The sequence below is a fragment of the Rattus norvegicus genome, chromosome 12 (assembly GCF_021556685.1).
Source record: "Rattus norvegicus strain SHRSP/BbbUtx chromosome 12, alternate assembly SHRSP_T2T, whole genome shotgun sequence".
Lineage (NCBI taxonomy): Eukaryota > Metazoa > Chordata > Mammalia > Rodentia > Muridae > Rattus > Rattus norvegicus.
The window spans coordinates 41,358,598-41,382,755 of record NC_141545.1 but is presented as its reverse complement, the minus strand read 5'-3'; the positions used below and the strand labels follow the sequence as shown (position 1 = coordinate 41,382,755).

The 24,158-nt window shown below is 51.1% G+C and overlaps 2 protein-coding genes across 5 annotated transcripts in view; one reads left to right on the top strand and one right to left on the bottom strand.

Annotated features, from left to right (window-relative positions):
• Hvcn1 (hydrogen voltage-gated channel 1) overlaps nt 1–6,218 on the top strand; it is a 30,540-nt gene extending 24,322 nt beyond the window's left edge. For 2 of the 4 annotated variants that reach the window (NM_001431735.1, NM_001431736.1), the window contains exons 5-8: nt 1,218–1,313; nt 1,560–1,806; nt 3,439–3,551; nt 3,831–6,218. In NM_001431735.1, coding sequence (NP_001418664.1) covers nt 1,218–1,313; nt 1,560–1,806; nt 3,439–3,551; nt 3,831–3,902 — 528 coding nt within the window. In that variant the 3' untranslated portion in view covers nt 3,903–6,218. The remainder of the gene's footprint in view (nt 1–1,217; nt 1,314–1,559; nt 1,807–3,438; nt 3,552–3,830) is intronic. The other 2 variants (XM_087578437.1, XM_087578436.1) reach the window with 1 other exon arrangement.
• The window catches only part of Tctn1 (tectonic family member 1), a 33,126-nt gene continuing 11,641 nt past the window's right edge, over nt 2,674–24,158 (bottom strand). Inside the window, exons 3-14 of the mRNA NM_001401130.1 lie at nt 22,100–22,230; nt 20,422–20,573; nt 18,175–18,274; nt 15,599–15,708; nt 14,483–14,503; nt 11,765–11,899; nt 10,801–10,926; nt 10,436–10,521; nt 9,520–9,660; nt 8,762–8,924; nt 5,687–5,806; nt 2,674–5,006 (exon numbers count right to left, since the gene is read on the bottom strand). Coding sequence (NP_001388059.1) covers nt 4,863–5,006; nt 5,687–5,806; nt 8,762–8,924; nt 9,520–9,660; nt 10,436–10,521; nt 10,801–10,926; nt 11,765–11,899; nt 14,483–14,503; nt 15,599–15,708; nt 18,175–18,274; nt 20,422–20,573; nt 22,100–22,230 — 1,429 coding nt within the window. The 3' untranslated portion in view covers nt 2,674–4,862. The remainder of the gene's footprint in view (nt 5,007–5,686; nt 5,807–8,761; nt 8,925–9,519; nt 9,661–10,435; nt 10,522–10,800; nt 10,927–11,764; nt 11,900–14,482; nt 14,504–15,598; nt 15,709–18,174; nt 18,275–20,421; nt 20,574–22,099; nt 22,231–24,158) is intronic.

Sequence of the window (24,158 nt, the reverse complement as noted above, 5' to 3'; positions counted from 1 at the left end):
ATCCACGCATCAGTGTGGCTTTGCCTTGGCTTTAGAGCATGTGAATTTTCTGATTCTTCTGGCTCTAAAATAACCAAGAATTAAAAACCAAACCAAAATCCAGGCTGGGAAAATGGCTCTGTCAGGAAAGTGCTTGTTCTACAAGTAAGAGGACGCAGGACCCAGGCTGTAAAAGACAGAAGAAGCTGCTGTGATAGCCCTGAGGAAGGTCAGGCTCCTCAGGCTTGCTGGCTGGCCAGTCTAGTGAGCCCACACCCATGAGAGACTCTGCCTCCAAACGTAAGCTCAGGCTATGTGTGTCACATTTGGAACCCTAGCAATTGGGAGACAGAGGCAGTCTGATTTTTGTGAATTCGAGGCCAGCCTGGTCTATGTGGGAAGCTCCAGGTCAGCCAAGGCTACATAGTGAGATCCTGTCTCAACAAGGAAAAAAAAAGGCAAGGTAGGGGGGCTCCCCTCCTAGGGCAGAGCTCCTGAGGATGCCCTTTGGCTTCCCCACATAACACAACATGGGAACACACATAAAGAAAAAAACCTAAAACCCCCTCTGCCCTCTGCCATTAGTGCCCAGGCTTCCACCCCAGTCTGTCACCTGCCCTTCCTCCATTCCATCAGGTCACAACCCCACCCCCATCCTTCCATTCTCCTGGAAGCCCTGCCTTCTCCCCATTGCCCCTGACCATGCAGCCCTAGCTGACCACGCTAGGATGAGATTGCTTAGCACACAGGGTGAGAACACTGCCACCCTACTCCCTAAGGACAGGCAGCCTTTCCAGGGAGGGGGTGTCCCTTCTGGAACTCAGAGTCCCAAGGCTGGGGTGTGTCGGACAACTTATTGAGTATCTGGAGTATCTGTTCTGCGTCTACCCCAGCAACAGTGAACCACAGAAGTAGAGAAGGAAAGTTAAACTCTATTTGCCTTTTTTTTTTTTTTCCCCGGAGCTGGGGACCGAACCCAGGGCCTTGCGCTTCCTAGGCAAGTGCTCTACCACTGAGCTAAATGCCCAACCCCCTCTATTTGCCTTTTAAGAGTGGCATTTCCTTTAAGAGCTGGTACTGGAGAAACAGACTGGGTGACCAAGGGGCAGGGAGTGGGAGAGACTGTGGGACCCTAAGGGAGGGGTTCCCCAAGCTCCCCATAGGGCACTTCCGGCGTTCCTGAGAATGAAGGGGGGCCAGGCCTGTCCTGCCCTCATAGCCTCTTGCTGCTCCTCTAGGTCATCATCATCTGCCTGGTGGTCCTGGACGCCCTCCTGGTGCTGGCTGAGCTCCTTCTGGATTTGAGGATCATTGAGCCGGATCTTTCGGTCAAGGTAGGGACAAGGCGGGGACACACGTGACCGAGCTGCTGTCCCAGGCCATCTTTACTTTTGAGTTGAGGCAGTTTTACTCTGAAGCCCAGGGAAGTATTCAAGTATTTTTGATCCTCCTGCCTCAGCTTCCCAAGTGCTGGGATGATAGCCAGGCCCAGCCATTCTCTCTAAAGGGTGGAGATGTTGCCTGCGATGGTGACCCTGGCCTCGGCGCCGTGACTCTGCTCCCTGCTCTGTATTCCACAGAAGTATTCCACGAAGGTATTCCACTATCTGAGTTTAGCCATCCTGGCCTTCTTCGTGCTGGAGATCTCCCTTAAAGTCTTTGTCTTCCGCTTGGAGTTCTTCCACCACAAGTTTGAGATCCTGGATGCCATTGTGGTGGTGGTGTCCTTTGTCCTTGACCTCATCCTCCTGTTTAAAAACCACCATTTTGAAGCTCTTGGTCTGCTGATTCTGCTTCGGCTCTGGAGGGTGGCCCGGATCATCAACGGTGAGTCTCCTGTGCTCGCAGGCTACACGGGGTGGGGGCAGGGTGGGGTACTGAGGTGGCAGTGGCAATAGTCACCAGATACCCAGGATCTCATTCCTGGTCTGTGTCATGGCTGCTACCTCGTGGGTTTTGGGAGAAATGTATGACGGTGATATTTAGTGATGAGAGTTACCTTTAGCTGCCGACTGTGGTTGCTTGAAAGCCATTTCACCCTCTGCCCATGCTTTCCTGGTTACCAGAAGGTAGTCAGGAAGCGTGGGACTTGTGCCCAGGGCAGCACCGGAGGGCATCCTCTAGGAGACACACAGTGGCTAAGCAGCTCTCTGTGCTGACTACCCTACCCCAGGGTCCCCACACGGGGAACATCAGCCTACACAGCCCAGGCCCCGGGGCTCCCAGAGGCCCCCGAATGACCCTCCTGCTGTAGACACTCGTCATCATCGCTTGGCTTCTGTCTCTAGAGAGGACACCCAGGAAGTCCTGCTCTGCCCAAGTCCAGGCACAAGCGCTGCCCCTGTGCCTGTGTCTAGGAGCAGGGGTTCTGCGGGTCTGTGGCTAGCTGGCAGTTGGAGCAGTTCAGTCCTGTCTGGGACACAGCATTCACCTAGAGCTGTCCCCGAGGCAGGCTTGGGAAGCCTGGGCTGAGAAGGTGGCAGTGGGGCCCTGTTTGGGGTGGGGGTGTCCTCTGAGGGGCTGGTACCTCATGCACCACAGCCCACTCAGTGTGTCAGGGCCCGAAGGTGAAGTGGGCCGCTGGGGCTGTGGGATGGCAGGGCCACAGCTAAGCAAGTTTAGCTCTGGAGAGAAGAGAAAAGCAAACTAGGAACATTTCCTTTGTGTCAGGTGGAGACAGAGGTGACAAGCTAGTTAAAAAAAAAGGTTTTAATGAATTTATCAAAAGGCAGACATAAAGATTTATTACATTTATCACATAGTGCAGCCACAGAGTAGGCTCCCTGACAGGGGTGCCTTGGCTGAGATGGGTGGAAGCCTCCCACTGCAGCTGGGTCAGGTAACTCGGGTGCACGCCTGGGCCTCTCTGGGTCTGCATGAGGGGCAGCACTGCTAGTGGGGCAGGAGCTGGGTCTCTGGAGCCGTGCAAGGCTTCCCCAAGCCAGCAGGCCAGGTGTCAGCCAGTCAGGGCTGGCCTACGGCAGGGAGTCCCTGCCTTAACTCCTGCCTTTTATCTCCACACTCTGGATGGACTCTGACCAGGGAAGACAAGCAGCTTTCTCTTACTGCTAGGGACAAATGTCCTTGGGGAACGGGAACACAGCTAGCTTGTAGAGACTCAGCACCCATGCAGGCCATAGGGAAATACTGCCTAGCTGCTTACTCTGAGCTCAGAAATAACCGCCTTGTCTTTCTCACCGAGGCTGCCCAGTGACAGTTGTCTACATGCCCAACTCTATGTGTGAGTCAGCACAAGTTGTGGGGCTGACTCTTGCCACTAGGCTTGGTGACCTGAGTTTAGCCATAGGACACACATGGTGACAGGAAAGACAGACTTCCCAGGTCTTGTCCTTTGACGTCCACAGACTCTGTGGTGCACATGCACCCCATCCCCCTACCCCTCTCTCACACGTTTACAATGAAGTTGTTGCATCACCAAAACCCTCCTCTCCCTTCTAGGTATCATCATCTCAGTGAAGACACGCTCTGAACGGCAGATCTTACGGTTAAAGCAGATAAACCTCCAACTGGCCACCAAGATCCAGCATCTGGAATTCAGCTGCTCCGAGAAGGTGAGACAAGTGGTTCCACTGCGGTCCCCTCCAGCCCATGCTGACATGTAGCTCCCTCTTCTTGGTCTTTTCAGCTTCAGTATGGGCTTCAAGAGCCAGGTCCAGTCCCTCCTCTGGGCATCTTGCTCCTGCTATCACTGCCCAGGGCCCTTCCTGAAAGGGGTTTCCTTCAGCAGCCAGAATGCCACAGACTGTAGCTTCTAGCTATCTGCAGCCCTGGGCCTGGGGGAAATGTAGCTCAGAAGGTCATCACCCTGTGTGCGTTTGCTTTTACAATAGGAACAAGAAATTGAGCGACTGAGCAAGCTGTTGAGACAGAACGGACTTCTTGAGGACGTGAACGTGAACTAAGCCTTCCAGAAGCTCCATCCAGAGCTGGGCTGTGTCCAGAGAGCAACTGTGTGGTTTGAGGTCCAGTCCCCACCCATCTCTGCCTTGGCTTGCACTCCTGGATGCTGGGGACAAATCTTCATGGCCACAGCTGTCTCCTCCGTGTCCATGCCCTACGCCTGCAGCAAAGGAATCATAACAACCTTTTCTCAAGCTGGACTCTGTTGCTTGGAAATGGAGAAAGCTGGACTTGCAAACCAACTTGACACACATCTGGGATGGGGCTGGAGCCTGTGCCCTGTGCCAGCCCATCCTGCAAACCCTTTCTTTACTAGACGGTCCACAGCTTCTCCTGCTGCAGTCCCTGGGGAGCCATCATGGTACCCAGCCCCACTGCAGCATCCGGCTGTACCGTCAGCTTCGAACTGGCTCTGCACCCACCAGCATCTTTCAGTTACTGTACAATTAATGTATAATAGGCTCTCCTTCCCCAGGGCTCGCCTACCACATTCTCCTCAGTGGCAGCCCACACCAGCCCACCAGTTATCCAGCCAGCTCACGGCAGGGCCCCAAGACTGCCCTGCAATTAGCATGCTCTTGGGGTACAACTCCCTTGGGGCACATGGTTTTACACAGCCTCTTGCAGGTCTGTACTTCAGATGCTGACGGGCGTTCTAAAGTCAGCTCCCACTAGACCAGGAATGATGCACCGAGGAGGCGTCCCACGCACTGCTGCATCAGGCTTGCTCCCTCCTGTCTCCCAGAGGTGACTCCGCCTTTGACCTGTGTGTGCTGGACCATCTGACCCAATGCCCAGCAGAGCAAAGCTTCTGAGAGGGAGAAGGCAGTGGACAGGGCAGAGGGCTGCTTTAAGGGAAGTGGCAGCGAGGTTCCTGTCCTCCTGAGCTTGGGGCCCAGGTGCCCACTGCTGCCAAAGGGAAGCCCTCATGATGGGTACTCACCCGTGTGGGGGCCACCTCATCATACAAATGGGAAGAAGAAGCTGAAGGGCAGCCTGGCATTGATGGTGGGTGGGGCTCGGAAGCCTGCCTCTGCAGGGGCTGACACATCCACAAATGTCACTGCAGTGGAAATGACCATGGTCCTCTCAGGCCCTGGGAGGGGCTGTAAGGAAAAGAGTCAGCACTGTCATCATCTTCCTCACCCGCCCTCACGGCCAGCCTGAGGAGCCGCACGGCGGGTGAGGAGCACTATGCTATCAACTATGCTGGTCCAGCAGCAGCAACCACAGTTCTGTGTTCACAAGAATTGTGACTGCAAATAAAACTGTCAGCCTTTTTGAGTACAAGTTAAAGAATGATCATGGAATTGTTTCAAGACTCGAAATTAAGTCAGGAGCCTGAGGCTCGGGGTCAGTGTGAGAGGGCACAGCATCATCTGCCTACCTTGCCCTCCCTCACGTAGGAGCTGTGACGTGAGCACAGCCATCTCAATCCCAAGACCCCACTGTAAAGAGACTGAAATCCAGAGAGTGATGGCCATCTCGCCTCCCGAGTAATAAGCATTCCCCGTCACCCTGCTGTCCCTGGGCCCTCTGTCTTCCTTCACATTTCTTTCTGTGTGAGGCTGAAGGTTGTCCTGGGTTAAGAACGGGCCTAGAGCTGTTCTGTCTGGTGGCTCACACCTTTAATCTCAGCAGAGGCTGATGGATCTCTGAGTTCAAAGCCAGCCTGGTCTACAAAAAGAGTTCCGGGACATCAGGGATACACAGAGAAACCCTGTCTTGGAGGGAAAAAAGATTGGGCCATACCCCAGCCCATGGAGACCGTTGCCAGCAGGCCTACCTCTGGAATTGAGATGAGCTGGGCAGTGACATTTACTATCCTGGCCTGGGGGTTCAGCAGGGACCCATACTTAGTCCATTTTACTTCTATACCCAAAGCCACAGGAAGCTGGCAAGAGCCCTGCAAAAGAAAACTAGATTAAACCAGAATATCCCACAACCACAAGTCAGACCAACTCTGCAGCTGAATGTTTTAATTAGAAAATGTCTCCCAATTACAGAATGTTCAGAACACTAGGGTAAACGGGCCACACAAGTTCAGGTACAAGCGACTTCACAGAGCTGGAGTTACTAAAGCATCTAGTGCTACAAATGCCGTTTCACCAGCCCCTCCTAGTCCCAAAAGCCAGAGTCACTGTGCAAATGTGAAGTTCCACTACCCAGTGGTGGGACCTTTAGGGCCTCGACCAGTCCTCATCCACCTCAGAGATGTTTCTGGACACTGGCTAGGGGTCAGCAGGGAAGAGAGAATTTAACAGTGGGAAGGTGAACTTGCTTGTATCGCATGTTAGAATAAAACAGGAAACACCAGCATTCTGTCATCTAATTTCACCATCTAGCAACGAAGATACATCCTGGGGTGGAGAGATGGCTCTGCAGTTGAGCACTGGTTACTTAGGTTGAGTCCCCACACCCACCTGACAGCTCAAAACCACCTGTAACTCCAGTTCTCGGAGACACGACACACTCCTCTAGCCTCTGCAGGAACTATGCCCATGCATATATATACGTGTACTCATACACTTTTTTTTAATAAAAGATTTTATGTATGTGAGTACACTGTTGCTGTCTCCAGACACACCAGAAGAGGACATCAGATCTCATTACAAATGGTTGGGAGCCACCATGTGGTTGCTGGGATTTGAACTCAGGACCTCCAGAAGAGCAGTCAGTGCTCTAACCACTGAGCCTTCTCTCCAGCCCCCATACACTTTTTTTTTAAATCTTTAAAAAAAACAAAAACAAAACAAAACAAAAAAAACCAAAAACAAAACAAAACAAAAAACAAAACCCAGCTCAGTTTCACATGCCTTTCCTCCAGTACTGGGGAGGCAGAAGCAGGCAGATCTCTGGGATTGAAGCCAGCCTGCTCTATGGTATCTATGTTCCCAAAGGTGACAGTGCAGAGCAGTCATGGTGCTCACCTTTATTCCCAGCACTCGGAGGCAGAGGCAGCAGACACTTGAGTTCAACGCCAGCCTGGTCCACACAGCGAGTTCCAGGACAGCCAGGACTACAGAGACCCTGTCTCAATCAACAAACAACAGTAACAGTGCAGCATCCTCACTGAGGTAGATGGACTCGGGGCCTCCGGACCCTCCTCTTGCTGAGAACTGGGACTGCAGGAGCTGCAGTGGGCAGAGGGCCCCTAAGCTACAGTACTTGCCTGGATGTTTCAATCTCCATGTATATTTTTCTAAATTATGTCCTGGCTTAGAAAGCTAGCAGACCTGCTAAACTGGAGACTGCCAAAAGCATTCACAGGATTCTTTAGCTTACAAGTGCCTTTTAGGAACCTTGTCACTGAACTGGCTTGCCAATATCCTGTCGCTAGGTGAGGAGCTGTGGCAGGTACAGTGGGCCTGCTTCCTCTGGCACTAATGCCTGGTGTCTTTACCCAGTGTCAGGAAGCTAGGAGCCATGCCCCAGGCTCACTGAGGCTGAGCAGGGGTTAAGTGATTCTTGGAATGGAGGTCTGGTGAGGTTACTCTCCCCACTGAGCTGCTCCTTGTAAATACACAAAGCAGATACTGAGAGGCCTGAAGCGGCTGTGACAAGAAATAGCTGGGTAATTAGGGGAGAATGGAGTGCACACCTCCGCTGGGGACAGCCCACACTCTGCTGTTAAGACAAGAGAAGGAGGTGGGCAGAAGAGTCACGTGTGACCAGGAAGCTATTTGTAGGATGTCAGCTTCCATTAAACTCTTTGGGGAACTTTGGAATGGAAAGAACTCCCGTGTGGGTGGACTGCCATTACAGCACAGAGGGCATGGCATGGCCACATCTCCTGTCCCTCCTGTCCCCAAATGCCCGAGGAAGGCTTACTGCATCACTGCCCTCTGAGCTGACCATCCTGGAGGACTGCAGGAAACTCTGGAGGGCCTGGTGTCCTGGGGACTGAGAAAGTTGAAGATGGACAGGAAATTCACGGTTCATGTCCACCTCACACAGGAGGGCTAGAGATATTTCAGGGAGCCCCAGTTTTGACCACAGCTACCATATGATGAGTAACATGTTAGCACTAAAAAGTTCCAGATTTAGATGTAACATTGATTTCCCAACCATATTCGACTATGGTGGTCACTTGTGCTCCCAGTTTATGGAGTGACCACTGTGTCCGCCAACACCAAACAAATAACCCTGTGTGGTCAGTGACATTGTTTCTGGAGGGCTCTGGTAGGCCCGGGCCTGGCCAACATGGCTCTGGCAGGCCTTGCCTTGTTAAATCATTAGATCACATCCCCAAAGCTGGCCCCAAGGCCTGTGCCCACATTTGGCCACTTCCTCCTCCTCCTGAGGCTGACTACCAAGGTCCAGCTATCAAAGTAAAGCCCCCTTTGGCTGCCCTGATTAACACACCCAGTTAAAATAAAACATTTCATCCCTTATAAATTTCTATTTGCCTACGGGCCTTGTCTGTCTCCTTTCTATCCAGAGGCAGTTCTTTGTCCCTGCAGGGCATTATCACACCCCTAACCCCCATCCCTTCTTACTTTCTCCTTCCCCCTCATCCTCTATCTCCTGTTTTTGTCTCTTATTCCTTGCCCTCTGTCCCTCTGGGGCAAATACATCTCCTCTGTGCTGAGAACTTGGTCTTGGGGTCCTGTGCTGTCCTGGTCCATTCAGTTTCCACATCACAGGGAAGCAAACAGACGCTTGAAAACTACTCATCAAGGCACGTGAAGAGGAGCGAGCTGGAAACCCACCCAGCTTGGTTGTAGCCTTCTTCCTCCCTCCCCCTCCCTGAAACCTGCCTGCCTGCCTCCCTCCCGCCCTGGTGCCTCCCTAGCCTCCTGTGGCCCACCAGGCAGAGGAAGGCACACTCGAGGGGGGCCAGCAGCCTCTCAGTCTTTACCTTCGTGTTGGAGGAGTGGGTGACAAAGTGCACAGGCACCCAGTCCTGCACATCCTGGGCTCGTGAGTTCCCAAACGCAGCCACGTAGTCAGGGAAGGCCTGGCCTCTCAGCAGATCCTGCATCTTCTGTGCCAGAAGCCCGCATGGGATGGTGCCTGTCAACCTTTGAGAAGGAAAGAGAGGCCAACAGAGGGAGGAGCTGACAACCTCCAAGACATGTCAGCCTCTACACTTCTTCCTCCCTCTCCAAAAATGTGATCCTCCAATTGCTGACATGGCCCTGCCTTTGCACATCCTGGTCATGGAGATAGCCCAAAGCAGCTTCCCAACTTGTCTCCCACTCCCCTGCCCCCTCTGAACATTGTGCCATGGGCAGAAGCCAGGAAACACAGTGGCTTTCTCATGTCTCCTGGCATCCTGTGGCAAAGTGTTCGGTGGAACTCTTAGGAAGAAACACTGATCTGACATCTAGCAGTCAAACTAACAACAGAGTCACTGCAAAGATGTGGGAAGGGTACAGGGGAAGGGAGATGAGAGGAGCAAAGAGAAGGGTTTGTACAGAGTAGGAATTCATCAACAAATACACAGACCCAGAGATCCATAAATGCCATTGCAGATCTCAGAAGGCTCAGGCAGGAGGGCCAGGAGTTCGAGTCTGCCCTGAGCTACACAGGGTTAGGGTCAGCCTCCACTGTGACGCCTGTGCTATCGATGTGGCTAAAGCTGAAGGATGTGTGATCTCTGCCACAGCCACTCACCTGAGCTGACAGCCAGACTGCACATTGTAGCCAAACAGCACAGGAGCCCGCTGCCCGTGGCTGGCCAGGCAGTCCTGCTTGCCTGTGCTACGAAGAATAGTAAGCTGGCCTTGTCTGTTCGTTGTCTGAATAATCCCAGACATTCACAGACTGTTAAGGGACAGTCAACACTTCCAGAGCAGTCAGACTGTCTAGGAAGAAAATGGCTTCACGCATGCTGTGAGACCTGAGTGAGACGCAGGCTCCTCCAGGCCCTGGCCTATTACCAGGAAGGGTAACACGGCAGCAAATCTCTTTCTTGATTGGCTCATCTTCCAAACTAGTTCCAGCCAGCTGCGGTGGCCAGGCCCACAATCAAGCCCCTCAAAAGGCTGAGGGGGGCACATTTGAGGACCACCTGAGCTACAAGTGAGCGTGAGACCAGTCAGGGTGACCGACTTGCTGGAACCTTGTTTCGAAATGAAGTGTAAGGTGAGGGGGCTGAGACAGGAGACTCCTCAAGTCACCGCCACAGCCAGCCTGAGATTGGAAGCGATGCCAAAGAGTGACCTTTGACCTCAGCACTCAGGAGGCAAGGCATCCTCCTGAGTTTGAGGCCACCCTGGCCTACATAGTGAGCTCCAGTACGCAGTGAGAGACTTTCTTAAAAACAACTGAATAAATGAATCAAAGATTAGAAGAACCCTCTGCCTCCAGCTGTCCTTTTAAATGCACTGCCATCTTCCCCAAAGCACCAGACTCCATTTAAACCAGCCGTGCCACATTTCAGTGGAACGCGCTTTCAGTGGAAGCTCTGGCCAATCAGGTACCTCCTTCCCATAGGCCGCCCACAGCGTCTCTGGCAACAAATGGAAGCACGGCCCACCATGCAGACAGGGAAGGTGACCTTCTCCACAGACCCGGAAAAAAAGGATACCCCTTCTGAGGCTGAAAGCCAGCGGCCAGCGGGAGTCCCACTCTGTAACCAGGGTTGCCACTGAGAGGAACAGGCTTGGTGCCATGCTGAAAGACAAGGTGATGACCTGGGCAACATTATTTAGGTAAGAGCGGGGGCAACACAGTGCTTCTCACTGTAACATCTGGAAGAGCAGCTCCCTCTGTTCTGAAGTATAAATAGATCCCAGAGAGTGGGAGGACAGCGCTCTGTGAGCCTGCAAGGCATGGGACAGCACCCGGCTTCCAGGCAAACCCCACACATTACTGCAGCTCAGGCTGGGAGCTGGGTCATGCTTCTCCACTGTCAGTGCTGCCCCCAGAAGCCAGGCTTCCTCTCAGACTCACCTGAATAAAGTGAATCTCAAACTTCTGCTGCAGGAGACTCACGGTGCTGATGAGCGTCCCCAGCACGAGGGAGAGGCCGGCTTCCTGGATCTGGCCGCTGGCTGTGTATAGCAGACTGTACTTTACCTGGGGAAGAATGGGGCTCAGCAGCCATGTTACCAACTCCAACAAAGCAGCCACAGAAAGACCACAGCCCCCAAGTCTGCTGTCCAATCATGTCACTCGTATCCCCTTAGCATCCTAGTGGACAGTCACCTCAGCCTCTCTGTACCCAGGGTTTTGACATTTCAGATCAGCTGACTCAAGCACAATGTGAACAGCCTATTTCTGCAGAAGAAATGAGTCCCATCAAATGGTGGTAGCGATAAATTGTATGTATGGTGCCTGTGACTGAGTGTGAGAGAGTGTGTACCCATGCCTGCACATGCAGAGTGTGAGCGAGTGTGAGAGAGTGTGTACCCATGCCTGCACATGCAGAGGCCAGAGGCCAGAGAGTGACACTGGGTGTCTTCCTCTGTAACTCTCAGACTTACTGCCTGGAGACACAGTCCTTCATTGAACCACAAGCTCTATTTCAGTGAGGCTGGCTGACTCTTGGGGATCTGCTGTCCCCCAGTGCTGGGGTTATGGTGGTAGCCATGCTTGGCTTTTTACATAGGTGCTAGGGATTTGACCTCAGGTCTGCATCCTTGTGGAACAAACACTCTTACTCCACTGAGCCATCGTCCTAACCACTGACAAGAAAAATGTGATGTATTCCTGCAAGGTATTGGATCATGTAGACAGGTGAAGGCCTGCTCTCTGGCGGGAGAGCAGAGCAGCAGGAGCAGCTGGAGGTCAACCAAGAAGAGAACCAGCACGGTAGCGACCAGCAGTCCAGCAGGGGAAGGTGTGAAGTTCCCCTGCAGCCAGCAGGCTGGAGTCAGGCAGTTGGAGCAAGACTGCAGACACACTGGATGCCTACCTGGAGAACAACGTTGCTGCAGAGTCTGTCTTGCCCAGTGCTGACCAGAGATGGCCGCAGGATACCACGGCCTTCTAACTGGGTCAGTGTGTGATTCAGAGACCGATACATTATAGACTGGATCTTGATGGAGACCTGAGAGGGAAAGTATCTTGGTCATGAGGCTACCAGCCACATCCGACATACAGCACAGGTGACCCTGTTCCAGCACCCAGAGCCTAAAATGAACACTCAGTGGCAGCAAATGCAAAGCAGAGGACACCCACTGCTACCCACACTGTGCACACAGTGCACACACCTTTGCAAGAGTGAAGGTATTTCCGAGCACACACACACACACACACACACACACACACACACACCACACGTGTTCAAAGGTGCATTCTAAGAAGCCTATTCATCACAGACACGGAAACAACCCGGACGTCCATCAGCTGAGAACTGGACCAGTGTCAAGTGTCCATCTTCACAAGGAACATGACTCACACATGAAAACCAAATACCCACACGTGCTACTGCAGGGTGAGTCTTGAAAACAGTAAGTGGAAGAAATCAGACACCAGGGGCTGCAGAGATGGCTCAGTGGTTAAGAGCACTGTTCCTGGAACCATGCTGAGGGGCTCATAACCACCTGTAAGTACAGCTCTAAGTGGCCTGACGCCTTCTTCTGGGACTGCACACACAGAGAGACATGCACATAATCATCTCCGGGGGTGCGGGGGAGTGGGGCAGGTTCAGGACAGGGCTTCTGTGTGTAACCCCAGCAGTCCTAAAACTCACTCTGTAGACCAGGCTGGCCTGGAACTCAGAGATCTGCCTCTCTCTGCCTCCCAAGTTCTGGGATTAAAGGTATGCCACCTCCCACTCCCAGAATATAGTTTAAAAATAATAAAAAGAAATGTTTTTAAAAGAAATGTTTTAAAAGAGATGGTGCAGCAGTTAAGAGCACTGACTGCTCTTCCAGAGGTCCTGAGTTCAATTCCCAGCAACCACATGGTGGCTCACAACCACCTGTAATGGGATCTGATGTCCTCTTCTGGTGTGTCTGAAGATGGCTACAGTGTGCTCACAGACATTAATAAATAAATCTTAAAAAAGAAAGAACAGAAAGCAGACACCAAAGGCCATATATCCTGCAGACTGCACTCAATATGGATATTCCAATGCAGAGACCAAAGTGGTTATCAGGGACCAGAACTGAAAAGCCCACGGAGTGACACCTAAGGGATACTACAGTTCTTACAGTGATGAAAACCTCCTGGGTTAGACTGCAGAGACGCTGGCACAACCTCTGACCAAAGCCAGAGCATTGGTCACTTTGACAGAAGGGCCAGCATATGGGAGAACAGGGTTCACAACCCAGCACCAAAGGGGGAAACTGCCCGGCACATTACAAATACACAGTTCCATTGTATGACCAACTGTGCACGCGTGTGCACACACACACACACACACACACACACACTCTCCCACACTCACACACAGGCACACACACACACACTCTCCCACACTCACACACAGGCACACACACTCACACACACACGCATGCACACACACTCTCACACACACGCTCTCTCACACTCACACACGCTCACACACACATACACACACGCTTAACACCGGAACACAGTGCAGACCTCTACACTCAGTCTTAGGTTCACAGCCGAAGCCCAGCTTCCCAGAGCAAACCCTTGCCTCAGGAGGTGCAGCCTGCCTTCCAGGCAGCTCACACACAGTGGCTGGCTAAGCAGCAGGATCGGGGAGGACCGAGCCTGCAAACTTTCTAAATACTGTCAGGAAGCCTGGATCATGACACCAGAAGAGTGACAAAACATCCTGAGGACAGACAGGATGCTTCTGACGAGGACTCTCCAGGTTAATTCTTGGAAGCCATATTTGGGAAGGCGCCCAAAGCTCTTCATGTTGTCTTCAATTTTGCTGAACTGTTTATAATTCATACTGGCAAGTGTTGAAGCCATCACTTTAGAACTAAAGATGCAGCCCTTACACGTCTGCTCTTATGACCAAGGCCACTACAACTGCCCTCTCAGGGCAAATCACTCACTCGCACAGGGAACAGTGTGGGGACAGTGTGGGGACATGGGGGACAGGATAAAGGTAATCTAGTATGCACAACTCTCTATGCCACCTCAGCAGAGTCATGTGGGGACCCTGGGCTGTGACTTAGCTGGGTCTTGTTAAAATCAAAAGACCACTGGATGCTACCCAGTAATGGAGTGGGCCGGGCCAGCTTCAAAGGTAGAAACAGGCACTTTCTAGAGGTTGTGTCACGGAAACACATTTTGCTTTGTTTGAAAACAGGATCTCACTGTGTTGCCATGGCTGGCCTGGAACTCTCTATGTGGACTGCACTGCCCTTGAGCTCACAGAGATCTGCCTGCCTCTGCCTTCCAGTTGCTGGGAGTAAAGCCATGTGCTTCTATGGCTGGGTAAAATTAAATCTTAAAAAAAAAAAAATCAGGTAACTGAGGAATGTGATATGGGTGGTTGACCTCTGGCTAACAGTTTTTGTACACACATGTATACATCCTCCCCATCCCATCCCACTAAATCACACACCCACACACACCCAGAGAGAGACAGAGAGACAGAGAGACAGAGACAGAGAGAGAGAGAGAGAGACAGACAGACAGACAGACAGACAGGCACGCAGGCAGGCAGGCAGGCAGGCAGGGGCGGGGGGCTTTATGCTTTTACCTGTGTCGTTGAATTAGGCACCTAGACAAAAATAAACCACAGCTAAGTTAGGCCCAACAAATGGATGAGTTTCCACAGCCTTTTCAGACTTCAGCTAAAGGCCACAGCCATTATTTGAGACGCCACTGACATGATGGCAGATTCCCCACGCAGGCCCGGCCACCGCACGCTTCCGTCTATGTGGTAGCCACTGACCTTCCCTCTGCCAGCTCATCTTCCCTCAGCGGCAGCACTCCAAGGCCTGCCTGCCTTGCTGTCACCATCCCACACTGCCTCTCGCTGCGCCTGTCTTCACAGCAGGGCCGTGTCCCTGGCACAGAAGGCTCCCAGGGCCTGTCTCTGGTCTCCCACATCACACAGCTGTCCTTCCAAAGGCTTGCCTCCCACTCTCATGGCTATATACCCTATCATGGCTGGGGTCCTCCGGGAGAGTGGCAGATAAGACATGCTCTCCCAAGCCTGTACTGAGAGAGAGCTACACCCTGTCACACTCGAGGACAACTTGAGAATTCAAACTTACTAGAACTTGGGCCTGGAGGACCAACTTAGAAAACACGAAGGATCGAGGAGGGGTGAACGACTGAATATGGCTGCCGAGGCTGCCTCACCCTTCCACAGCCCTAGTAAGAACTTGGAAACCAGGAGGGGCCTTGGACATAGTCCCATGCTTGAGTCACCTCTTTTTCTCTTCAGTCCTCCCTGACAAGTAGGCCAGGGCCTTGCTCACGGCCATCCCAGCTGTCACCAACTCTAAGGGAAAGGCCCTTTCCTTGGGACTTGGGTGCCCTCCACCCACTGCTAGACCTTTCCTGATGGCCCCTGTCTCTAGGCAAACATGCACTTCCCTTCCCTGCTGGTCCTGGGAGCCCACTTTTTATGGTGTTGATTTGTGAGAAGTCACTGAAGACCTGGCCTTGCTCAGCGGCTCTCCAGACAAATGAGGTCAATGTTAAAGCTGAGTGCAAGCAAGACCCAGCCGAGCCACAGACAAACTTCACAGAGATCCCTCGGGCAGCCACCAAGGCCACAGTGCCAGAGGACGCACCTGGGCCGGGCATGCGGAGACCACTCTACATCTTACAGGGTCAGTCGGTTCTGTTTCCAGATGATTCTTACCCTCAGAATGGCAGGGCTGCTGTAGTGAGCCATGCTGAGAGCTTCCATTCTTTCACACTCTTCTATGGCCACCCTTCGGCTGCATTCGAAGGCCTGGTTCACCAGGAATGCTGGGAATGGTAACATCCAGGGCGTGGGGAGTTGGGGAGGGATATACAGAACATGTTCAGCTCAAGAATGGGAAGTGGAAAGTCAATAGAACAGGTAAAATAGGTGCTGGAGAGATGGCTCAGTGGTTAAGAACACCAACTGCTTACCTAGGAAGCGCAAGGCCCTGGGTTCGGTCCCCAGCTCCGAAAAAAAGAACCAAAAAAAAAAAAAAAAAAAAAAAAAAAAACACCAACTGCTCTTCCAGAGGTCCTGGGTTCAAATCCCAGCAACTACATGGTGGCTCACAACCATCTGTAATGGGATCCAATGTGCTCTTCCAGTGTGTGTCTGAAGACAGCTACAGTGTACTCACATAATAAATAAATAATTCTTTTTAAAAAAAGAAAAGGCAAAATAAGCTACAACTCAAATGCAGCAAGTTTAAAATGGGGCTTAAAAATGGGTTTCAACTAGGAAATACATGCACAAAATCGTCTAAATACAATATGCCTGGAAGATGCAGAACAGTGTCTCCTCCCAGTTCTGCCCCCACCCAGGGCTGTGCCTCAGAGGGGGAAGGTGATGCCTGCTGAAGCTTTCAGAAGTACTATGCAAATGAAACAAAACACATGCGTAAAGGTTATTTTTTAAACAACCATTTTCCCCTTTTGGACAGGAATGCACACACTGCACTGTTCTGCACATTTCCCGTGAGCAATGTGTGCACGCTGAACCTTCCAGCAATCCTGAAGGGATAATTAGCGCTCTCGCCCGGATGCAGCATAATTACTCCCCAGTTCCCAGCTAATGGCCACAGCAGTTGTCTCAGCCTTGGCTGTTGCTGTCACAATCTGCATGGGGCTCTTGTGTGTGGGCCAAGCCTTCCTTCAGGAGCTCTGGTAATGTTGATCGTATCACGCTGCCTATGGCAGGGCGTGACCAATGGTCCCCGACCGACTGCGGCAGGAGAGTCTGTCTCTCCACAGCTTCCACCTTTTTCAGTTTAATCCATCTGAACAGTGGAAATGGGGTCTGAGCTTGGCTTGTTTGCTTTGGGAGACAAGGCCTCACTGTGTAGCCTCGGCTGGTCTCAAATCGGTCCTCCCTCCTCCGTCTCCCAAGAGCTAGGGTCTGCGGTGCCCACCTACCAGACTCCATGGCTTACCTGACACTGACCTCCTATCTAAGGAAGAAGCTTCTTTGCAACAGAACTTGTCACCCTTTGCTCACTGCAGTCGCTCAAAGCTGAGGGTTAGAGAGCCATGGCTTTGGCCTCCTGGAGCCCAGGCCTGAGCTCTTGGCCTCTCTGCTCTCCTAGAAGTGGGTTGGACCCAGGCACTTGAGCCCAGTGATCTCAGTGTTCTTTCTCACTGTGGGAGGGAGTCAGCCCGAGAAGTCCTATGCAGACAGACAAAACCTAGAATCCCAGAACTGGGGAGGCTGAGCTGATCCACAGGGAGAGACCACGGAACTAGAAAACAAACTAGAGCCAGGCATGACGGCAATGACTTTAATTCTAATGTGGGGGGTTAGGGATTTAGCTCAGTGGTAGAGCGCTTGCCTAGCAAGCGCAAGGCCCTGGGTTCGGTCCCCAGCTCCGAAAAAAAAAAAAAAATCTAATGTAGGGATAGCAGAAAGAAGCGCAGGGGCAGGTGGACTTTTTTTTTTTTTTTTTTGTTTTGTTCTTTTTTTCGGAGGAGCTGGGGACCGAACCCAGGACCTTGCGCTTCCTAGGTAAGGGCTCTACCACTGAGCTAAATCCCCAGCCCCCTGCTGGTGGACTTTTTAAATCAACCTGATCTACATAGTTCTGGGTTAGCTGGGGCTATATAGTGAGACAGTGTCTCAAAAAATTTAAAAAATGGGGAAAAAAGGTGGGGGAGGGTTGGGACTAGACTGATGATGGCTCAGCTATTGAAAGCTAGACTCACAACCAAAAAATTAAAAAACAAAAACAAAAACAAAAACCCAAAAAGCAACAACAATAGAAAGAAAACTAAAGCCTCACCATTTCCACATCTGAGACAAAGCAGGGATATTAGCATGACCTCAAGGGGCAGTGTGAAAACAATTTATTTTCTTTTGTTTTTTAAATTACATTTGACTTGTGGTAGATGTGGAAGGCAGAGGCTAATACGGTCCTCTGAGAGGAGTCTCAAAGATAAGCTCAGGCTGCCAGGCTTGATGGCAAGCATCTTTCCCTGCTAAGCCCTGTCACAGCCCCTGGGTGCCAAGAAGCAGCCCCATGCAGATTGGTGACCAGCACTCATTAGTGCTGAATCAGACGCTGCAGAGACTCACGCTGCCTGAAATGGGTAGATTCTACTGCAGGCGCTCACTACGGGGTTCAGGCGGTCACTGACCAGGTAGAAAGGACCTCCTCAGGGGGTGACCTTTCAGGCTTTCTACCTGGAGTCTGCAGGCAATGAGCCTGTGTAACTGGCAAGCTTTAGTGGCCATCAGGAAGCACAGCCGCACCCTCTTACCTGCAGGGTTCTCATCTGCACACAGAGATGAAGTGAGAGGTGAAGGCAGTTTCAGAAATGACCCTGAAGATTCACCTGCGGTCTGCAGAAGGGCTCCATACTGCAAACACAGCACCCACAGGTTAGATAAGGTGCTCCTACAGCATGCGCTGGACACATGGCAGTGCCCACAGGGCTGGGGATTTAGGGACGCAGTGCTGAACACAGTCCCTACTGACACAGTGCTCACACAGCTGAGGGTTTGGGAATACAGTGCTGAGAATGGGGGGTCATTCTCACACATACCTTTTTAAAATGAATTTTGTGGGAGCACTCAGTAGGCAGAGGCAGATGGATCTTTGTGAGGTTGAGGACAGCCTGGTATACATAGTCCCAGGTCAGCCAGGACTACACAGCCAAAACTGCTGTCTAACAGTTTCCTCCAAGAACAAAATAGTCCACCCTGAAGGAAAGTTCCTTACACAGAAAGGTAAACAACTCAAAGGAACTTCAGGAAGTCCCTGAAGCTGGCCAGCTTCACTAGGCCCCTCCCTGCCAAGAGTAAGCAATAAAAGCTTAGAGTTCCTGAGACCAGCAGAGCAGAGATGCTAAAAAGACTCTCAGGCCAGGTCCAGAAGAAGACAAATGAGTAGTTCTCAACTTGGGGCTGAATGACCCTTTCACAGGGTCATCTAAGACCATCCCGCACACCAGATCTTTGCGTTACAATTTAGAACTGTAGCAAAAGGACAGTTATGACATAGCATTGAAAATAATTTTATGGCTGGGGGGTCACAATACCATGAGGAACTGTATTTGAGGGTCACAGCCTTAGGAAGGTTGAGAACCCCTGTATTAGCCCCTTAATTTTCATGAATTTATTGAGCTGACTCTTAATTTGTTGCCCAAGCTAGTCTCACTCTGCCAGGGCTCAGTGGTCCTCTTGCCTCAGCCTCCCAACGCTGGGATTAAAGTTGCTTGGGGTAGGTGTGGTGGCTCGAGCCTTTAACCCAGGTTTATCTGTGTTCTGTCCTCTACTAGGGGGGCAGAGGCAGGCACATGTCTGTAAATTAGACGTCTTCTTGGTCCACACAGGGAGTAGGTGAACCAGAGTTAAACGGTAAGACTCTATCTCAAGTAAATAGACAGAGGCTAAGGAGAATGTTTGTGTGTGTGTGTGTGTGTGTGTGGTGCCAGCATCACCATATTGTTACCTGTCTCACTATGTGATACTCATTAAAATCTCAGAGACTGTATGTGTCTGTGGATGGGGGGGAGGGGCCTATGCGGAAGGGTGGGTGGTTCAATGGTTAAAGACACATACTGGGGTTGGGGATTTAGCTTAGTGGTAGAGCGCTTGCCTAGGAAGCGCAAGGCCCTGGGTTCGGTCCCAGCTCCGAAAAAAAAGAACCAAAAAAAAAAAAAAAGACACATACTACTTTTGCAAAGGACCCACTGCAGCTTCCAACAACCACATCAGGCAGCTTAGATCTACCTGTAACTCCACCTCTAAGGGATCTAAGGGATCCGTCTCCTTCTCTTGGTCTCCATGCTCACTTGCACATGCCCTCCCACACAAACATAATATACCAGCAGAGTGGCTCACACTTTTAATCCCAGCACTCAAAGCAGAGGCAGGCGGATCTCTAGGCTGCCAGACTTCAAAGCCAGCCTGGTCTACAGAGTGAGGTCAGACAGCCAAGGCTACATAGTGAGATTCTTCTCAAAAATAAATAAGTATAAAAACATAATTATTATTTTGGTTTTTCAAGACAGGGTTTCCATGTGTAGCCCTGGTTGTTCTGAAACTGGCTCTGTAAACCAGACTGGCCTCAAACTCAGAGATCTGCCTGCCTCCAAAACGTTGCTACTAAAGGCGTCCACCATAAACAGACAAGAATAGACAGTGGCTGGTGTTGATCTTCCACTCGGGAGGTAGAGACGGGAGATCATTTCAAGGACCAGCTGAATTACACTGTGACACGTGATTCCAGAAACGTATAGAGGGCTGGGGCTGGGGGTTGGGGAATTCATTCATAGCATGAATCCCACCCTCATCACCGCCAAGACTAGGATGGTGGGACAACACCAGGAGGGTGAGCTTGTCACGACGATCTGACACTGAGTCCGTGGGCCAGTTCCCTCTACCTGTTTCTCTCAGTGTCCAAGGGGCAGGCAGTTTGGCGTTATACGTCGATACTGAAATTAGCTTATAAGGAAAGAGTATTTCAGAATGTATGAACAATGGCCATCAGGTTGTTGGGTTACCTCATATTTAGTGGGCTGTGGGTCATCTGAGGTGGCTGTGGAAGGAACTCCTGACTCGGCACTCAGTGTAAAGCCACCTGATGCTCCCATCAGTCTATCAAAATTGTTTTCATCTGGCACTTCCGGATTGGCAAAAGACAGCGCCGGCTTGTCTGTAGACAAAGCATTGGAAATCAGCAGCAATATATGGAGTATGTGACATCTGAACTTTGGAAACCACAGTTAGCAGCATAAGACTCCTGTAAGAAAACCGTCTTTCAGGGCTGTCTAGGCGGCTCGGCAGGTGAAGGTGCTTGCCAGTCGGCCTCACAGCTTCAGTTTGATCCTCAGAACTTACATAGAGGAAGAGAACTGACTTTATACAAGTCACCCTCTAATCTACACAATCACACATGTGCGTGCACACACACAAACACATTAAATTTTAAGATATTTTCTTGTACATTTGCCTCTCCCAGGATTTCTTGAGACTTGTTAAATGATCAGAATCCCTAATCATCATGAATTTGAGAACACCTGGTCTCTATGGTGAGTTCTAGGCCAGCAAAGGATCCATGAGAAGACCCTGTCATGAAAATTCAATAGACAAGCAAGATCACTCGACTGGGCTGCATCTAAGTCTGAAGGCCTACAGGGAAACTACACAGCAGAAGCAAGGGTCAGGCTGGTCACTCTGTCCAGCACATGGACAAGAGTCTGCTTCTTCCCCCTTCTAGAGCACACTCTCTGAGGGTGCCTGTCAGAAGATAGGACTAATCTCTTGGCAGCCACTTCCTGTGCTGTGTCTGACTGGAGAGGAAGAGGCAGGCTCCATGCCCACTGGGCTTAGACAGTCACTGTCACTTGTCACTTTGGATAAGTACATTCCCCTGGGTCTTTAGTCATGAGGGAACAAATCCCAAACATGGAAAGACATGGGAAGGAGATGATAACATTTAGCTGACAGGGCCATGAGTGGGCCTGGTATCCTGAGAGTAGCACACATTCAGGAGTACTGTGGACCAACACATCCGCCTGACCTGACTGCTCGGGTTAAAAATAAAGATCCTGTATTCATGCAAATATCCTTAGTAAAAATAAAAAAGAAAAAGGAAATGGAAACCACAGGTAACATTTAAAGATGAGACTAATTTTTAACCATTGCTCTACGAGGAAATAAACATCCATGCACACACATGCACACAGGCACGTGCATGCACGCACATGAACACTGAACACACACACACACACACACACACACACACACACACACACACACACACACCGGCACGCACAACTTGGATCCCTCTGACTCCATGGCATAAACATCTTTGAAGTCAAGTGTAAGATAAAGACAGTTAGGGGTTGGGGATTTAGCTCAGTGGTAGAGCGCTTGCCTAGGAAGCGCAAGGCCCTGGGTTCGGTCCCCAGCTCCGAAAAAAAGAACCAAAAAAAAAAAAAAAACACAAAAAACAAAAAACAAAAAAAAACCAAAAAAACCCAGTTACAGAGCAAATACTTAAAGTCAGTGTGTGCCCAGGATCTATAAAGCCACCTGTAAACCCGCCTCAGGGCTTGAATTATTCACAGCCAGAACAGGAGATGGGTGCTTGAAATGAACTGAGTGAGGAGGTGTTCTTCCATACAGTAACTTAAAAGAAAATGGATCTTCCAAAATCTGTCAAATCCAAATACTTACAGTTTGAAATATGAATACAGAAGATGGAAGGGTTGATCTGGTCAATGAGTTTAAAGTCGCGGTGAGGTGGGTCTGCTGTCAAATTCATTGAGTAGAAGGCTGCCTTCTGACTACAAAACTGCCGATCACCCCTGAAAGTTAAAGAAAACAGCAAATTTTCAGTCCGAAATCTAAGCCAGATCATCCTAATCTCCCAGACGCCTCCACTACAGAAATAGGAGCTGCAGGGACACTGACGCAGGGACACTGATGAAGGCGTGGTGTCAGCGGAGACTCCATCTGGCTGGACTTGCTGGTAAGGGTGGTGCTGAGGCTTTGCTTCTGTCCGCTGTGGTGGCGCACAGCTTTAACCCCAGCCCTGGGGTGGTCAGGACAAGCGAGTCTAGGAGCTCAGGTCTACACAGCAAGTTCCACATCAGCCGAAGCCACACAGTGAGACCCTATCTCAGAAAATACACCACCACCGTGTAAGGGAAGCCTCCTGGGTGTGGAGCACCGTGCAGAACACTTTCCATAAACTTGGACAGCGTTGAGATCATGACATTCTGGGAGCTGGAGAGGTGGCTCAGTGGTTAAGTGCTTACTGCTCTTGAGGAGAACCTAGGTTCAGTCCCCAGAACCCATAACAAACCGCCCGTGCCGGAACTCCAGTTCCAGGGACTTTGATGCTCTCTTCAGGCTTCTGTAGGCACTGTATGTATGTGGTACCCATGACATACACAGATGTGCATGAGCACGCACACACACATGCATACCTACACACACACACACACACACACACACACACACACACACACACACAAATAAAATACAAGGACATACCAGGAAGTTTGTGTGGAGTAGTTGTGTGTGTGTGTGTGTGTGTGTGCGTGTGTGTGTGTGTGTGTGTGTGATGTTTTCTCCAGGTCACATGTGTGGAAGTCAGAGGACAATTTACAAGAGTCAGTCTCCTTCTATGATGTAGGTCCTAGAGATTAAGCTCAGGCCAGCAGGAAGCACCTTTACCCACTGAGGCATCTTGCCCTGCTCTCTTCCCCACCTTCGCTATCTCAGTTCCCTGTTGGGCCTATGCCACAGTTAGAGAAGGTCTGTCTCCCAACTTCTGGTGCCCAACTTGTGGGTGATCTTCAGGACACGACACAGCTCTGACCATCTTTTCCTCAGGGCCCTTGCATTCACTCACCTCCCCCAGCCAACAGTGAGCTCTTAAAAGTTGTATGGGCAGCCAGGCAATGGTGGTGCACACCTTTAATCCCAGCACTTGGGATGCAGAGGTAAGTGGATCTCTGAGTTTGAGGCCAGCCTAGTCTACAGAATGAGTTCCAGGACAGCCAGGGCTGCACAAAGAAGCCATATCTCAAAAGACCAAAACAAACAAACAAAACAAACAAACAAACAAAAAGCATGGGGAAGGCTGAGCTTTATGCCCTTAGTGCTAACAGTGGGTGCTCAAAAAAGTTATAGAAGATGGCTAAGTATATCAGTACAGAGTACCCACCATGCTGTGCCAGGCCCTGCTTTTATCCTGCGACCTCCTGTCCTGCATAAAAAGCCAGGAAGGAGCAGGGGCCAAGAGCCTCAGGTTCCTGGCTTGGTGTCTGCCTGAAAGGCTGACAGCAGTGGAAATGAACCCAGAACTCTATTAACCCAGTCAGCTAGTGTGTTAGCAAGGAGCACACACATACCTAGAGCCCTGTGCATGCTAGGCCTGCGCTCTGCCACTAAGTGGTGTCCCAGCCAGTAAAGCCAATTACATGGTAGGAGCTGTAGACGGCCACAATAACATTCGCCACCACAAGATGGCGCTGGCTTTCACTGCGCCCCACGTGGAAGGCCGAGATAGCTTTGCCATTACAAGATGGCGCTGGCCTCCGCCGCGCCAGCCGACTTCCTTTCAGGAAGTTAACTGTGTGCGCATGTGCAAGAGTGCCTTCGTGCCAGGTCTTTGCCCACTCTGGGGTGTGCCTAATGAGATCATGGGTAAGCGACCAATCAGGTGTGGATGCGCTGCGCTAGGGTGTATATAAGCCGCGCCATGCCGGCCATGCGGCGCCTCTCT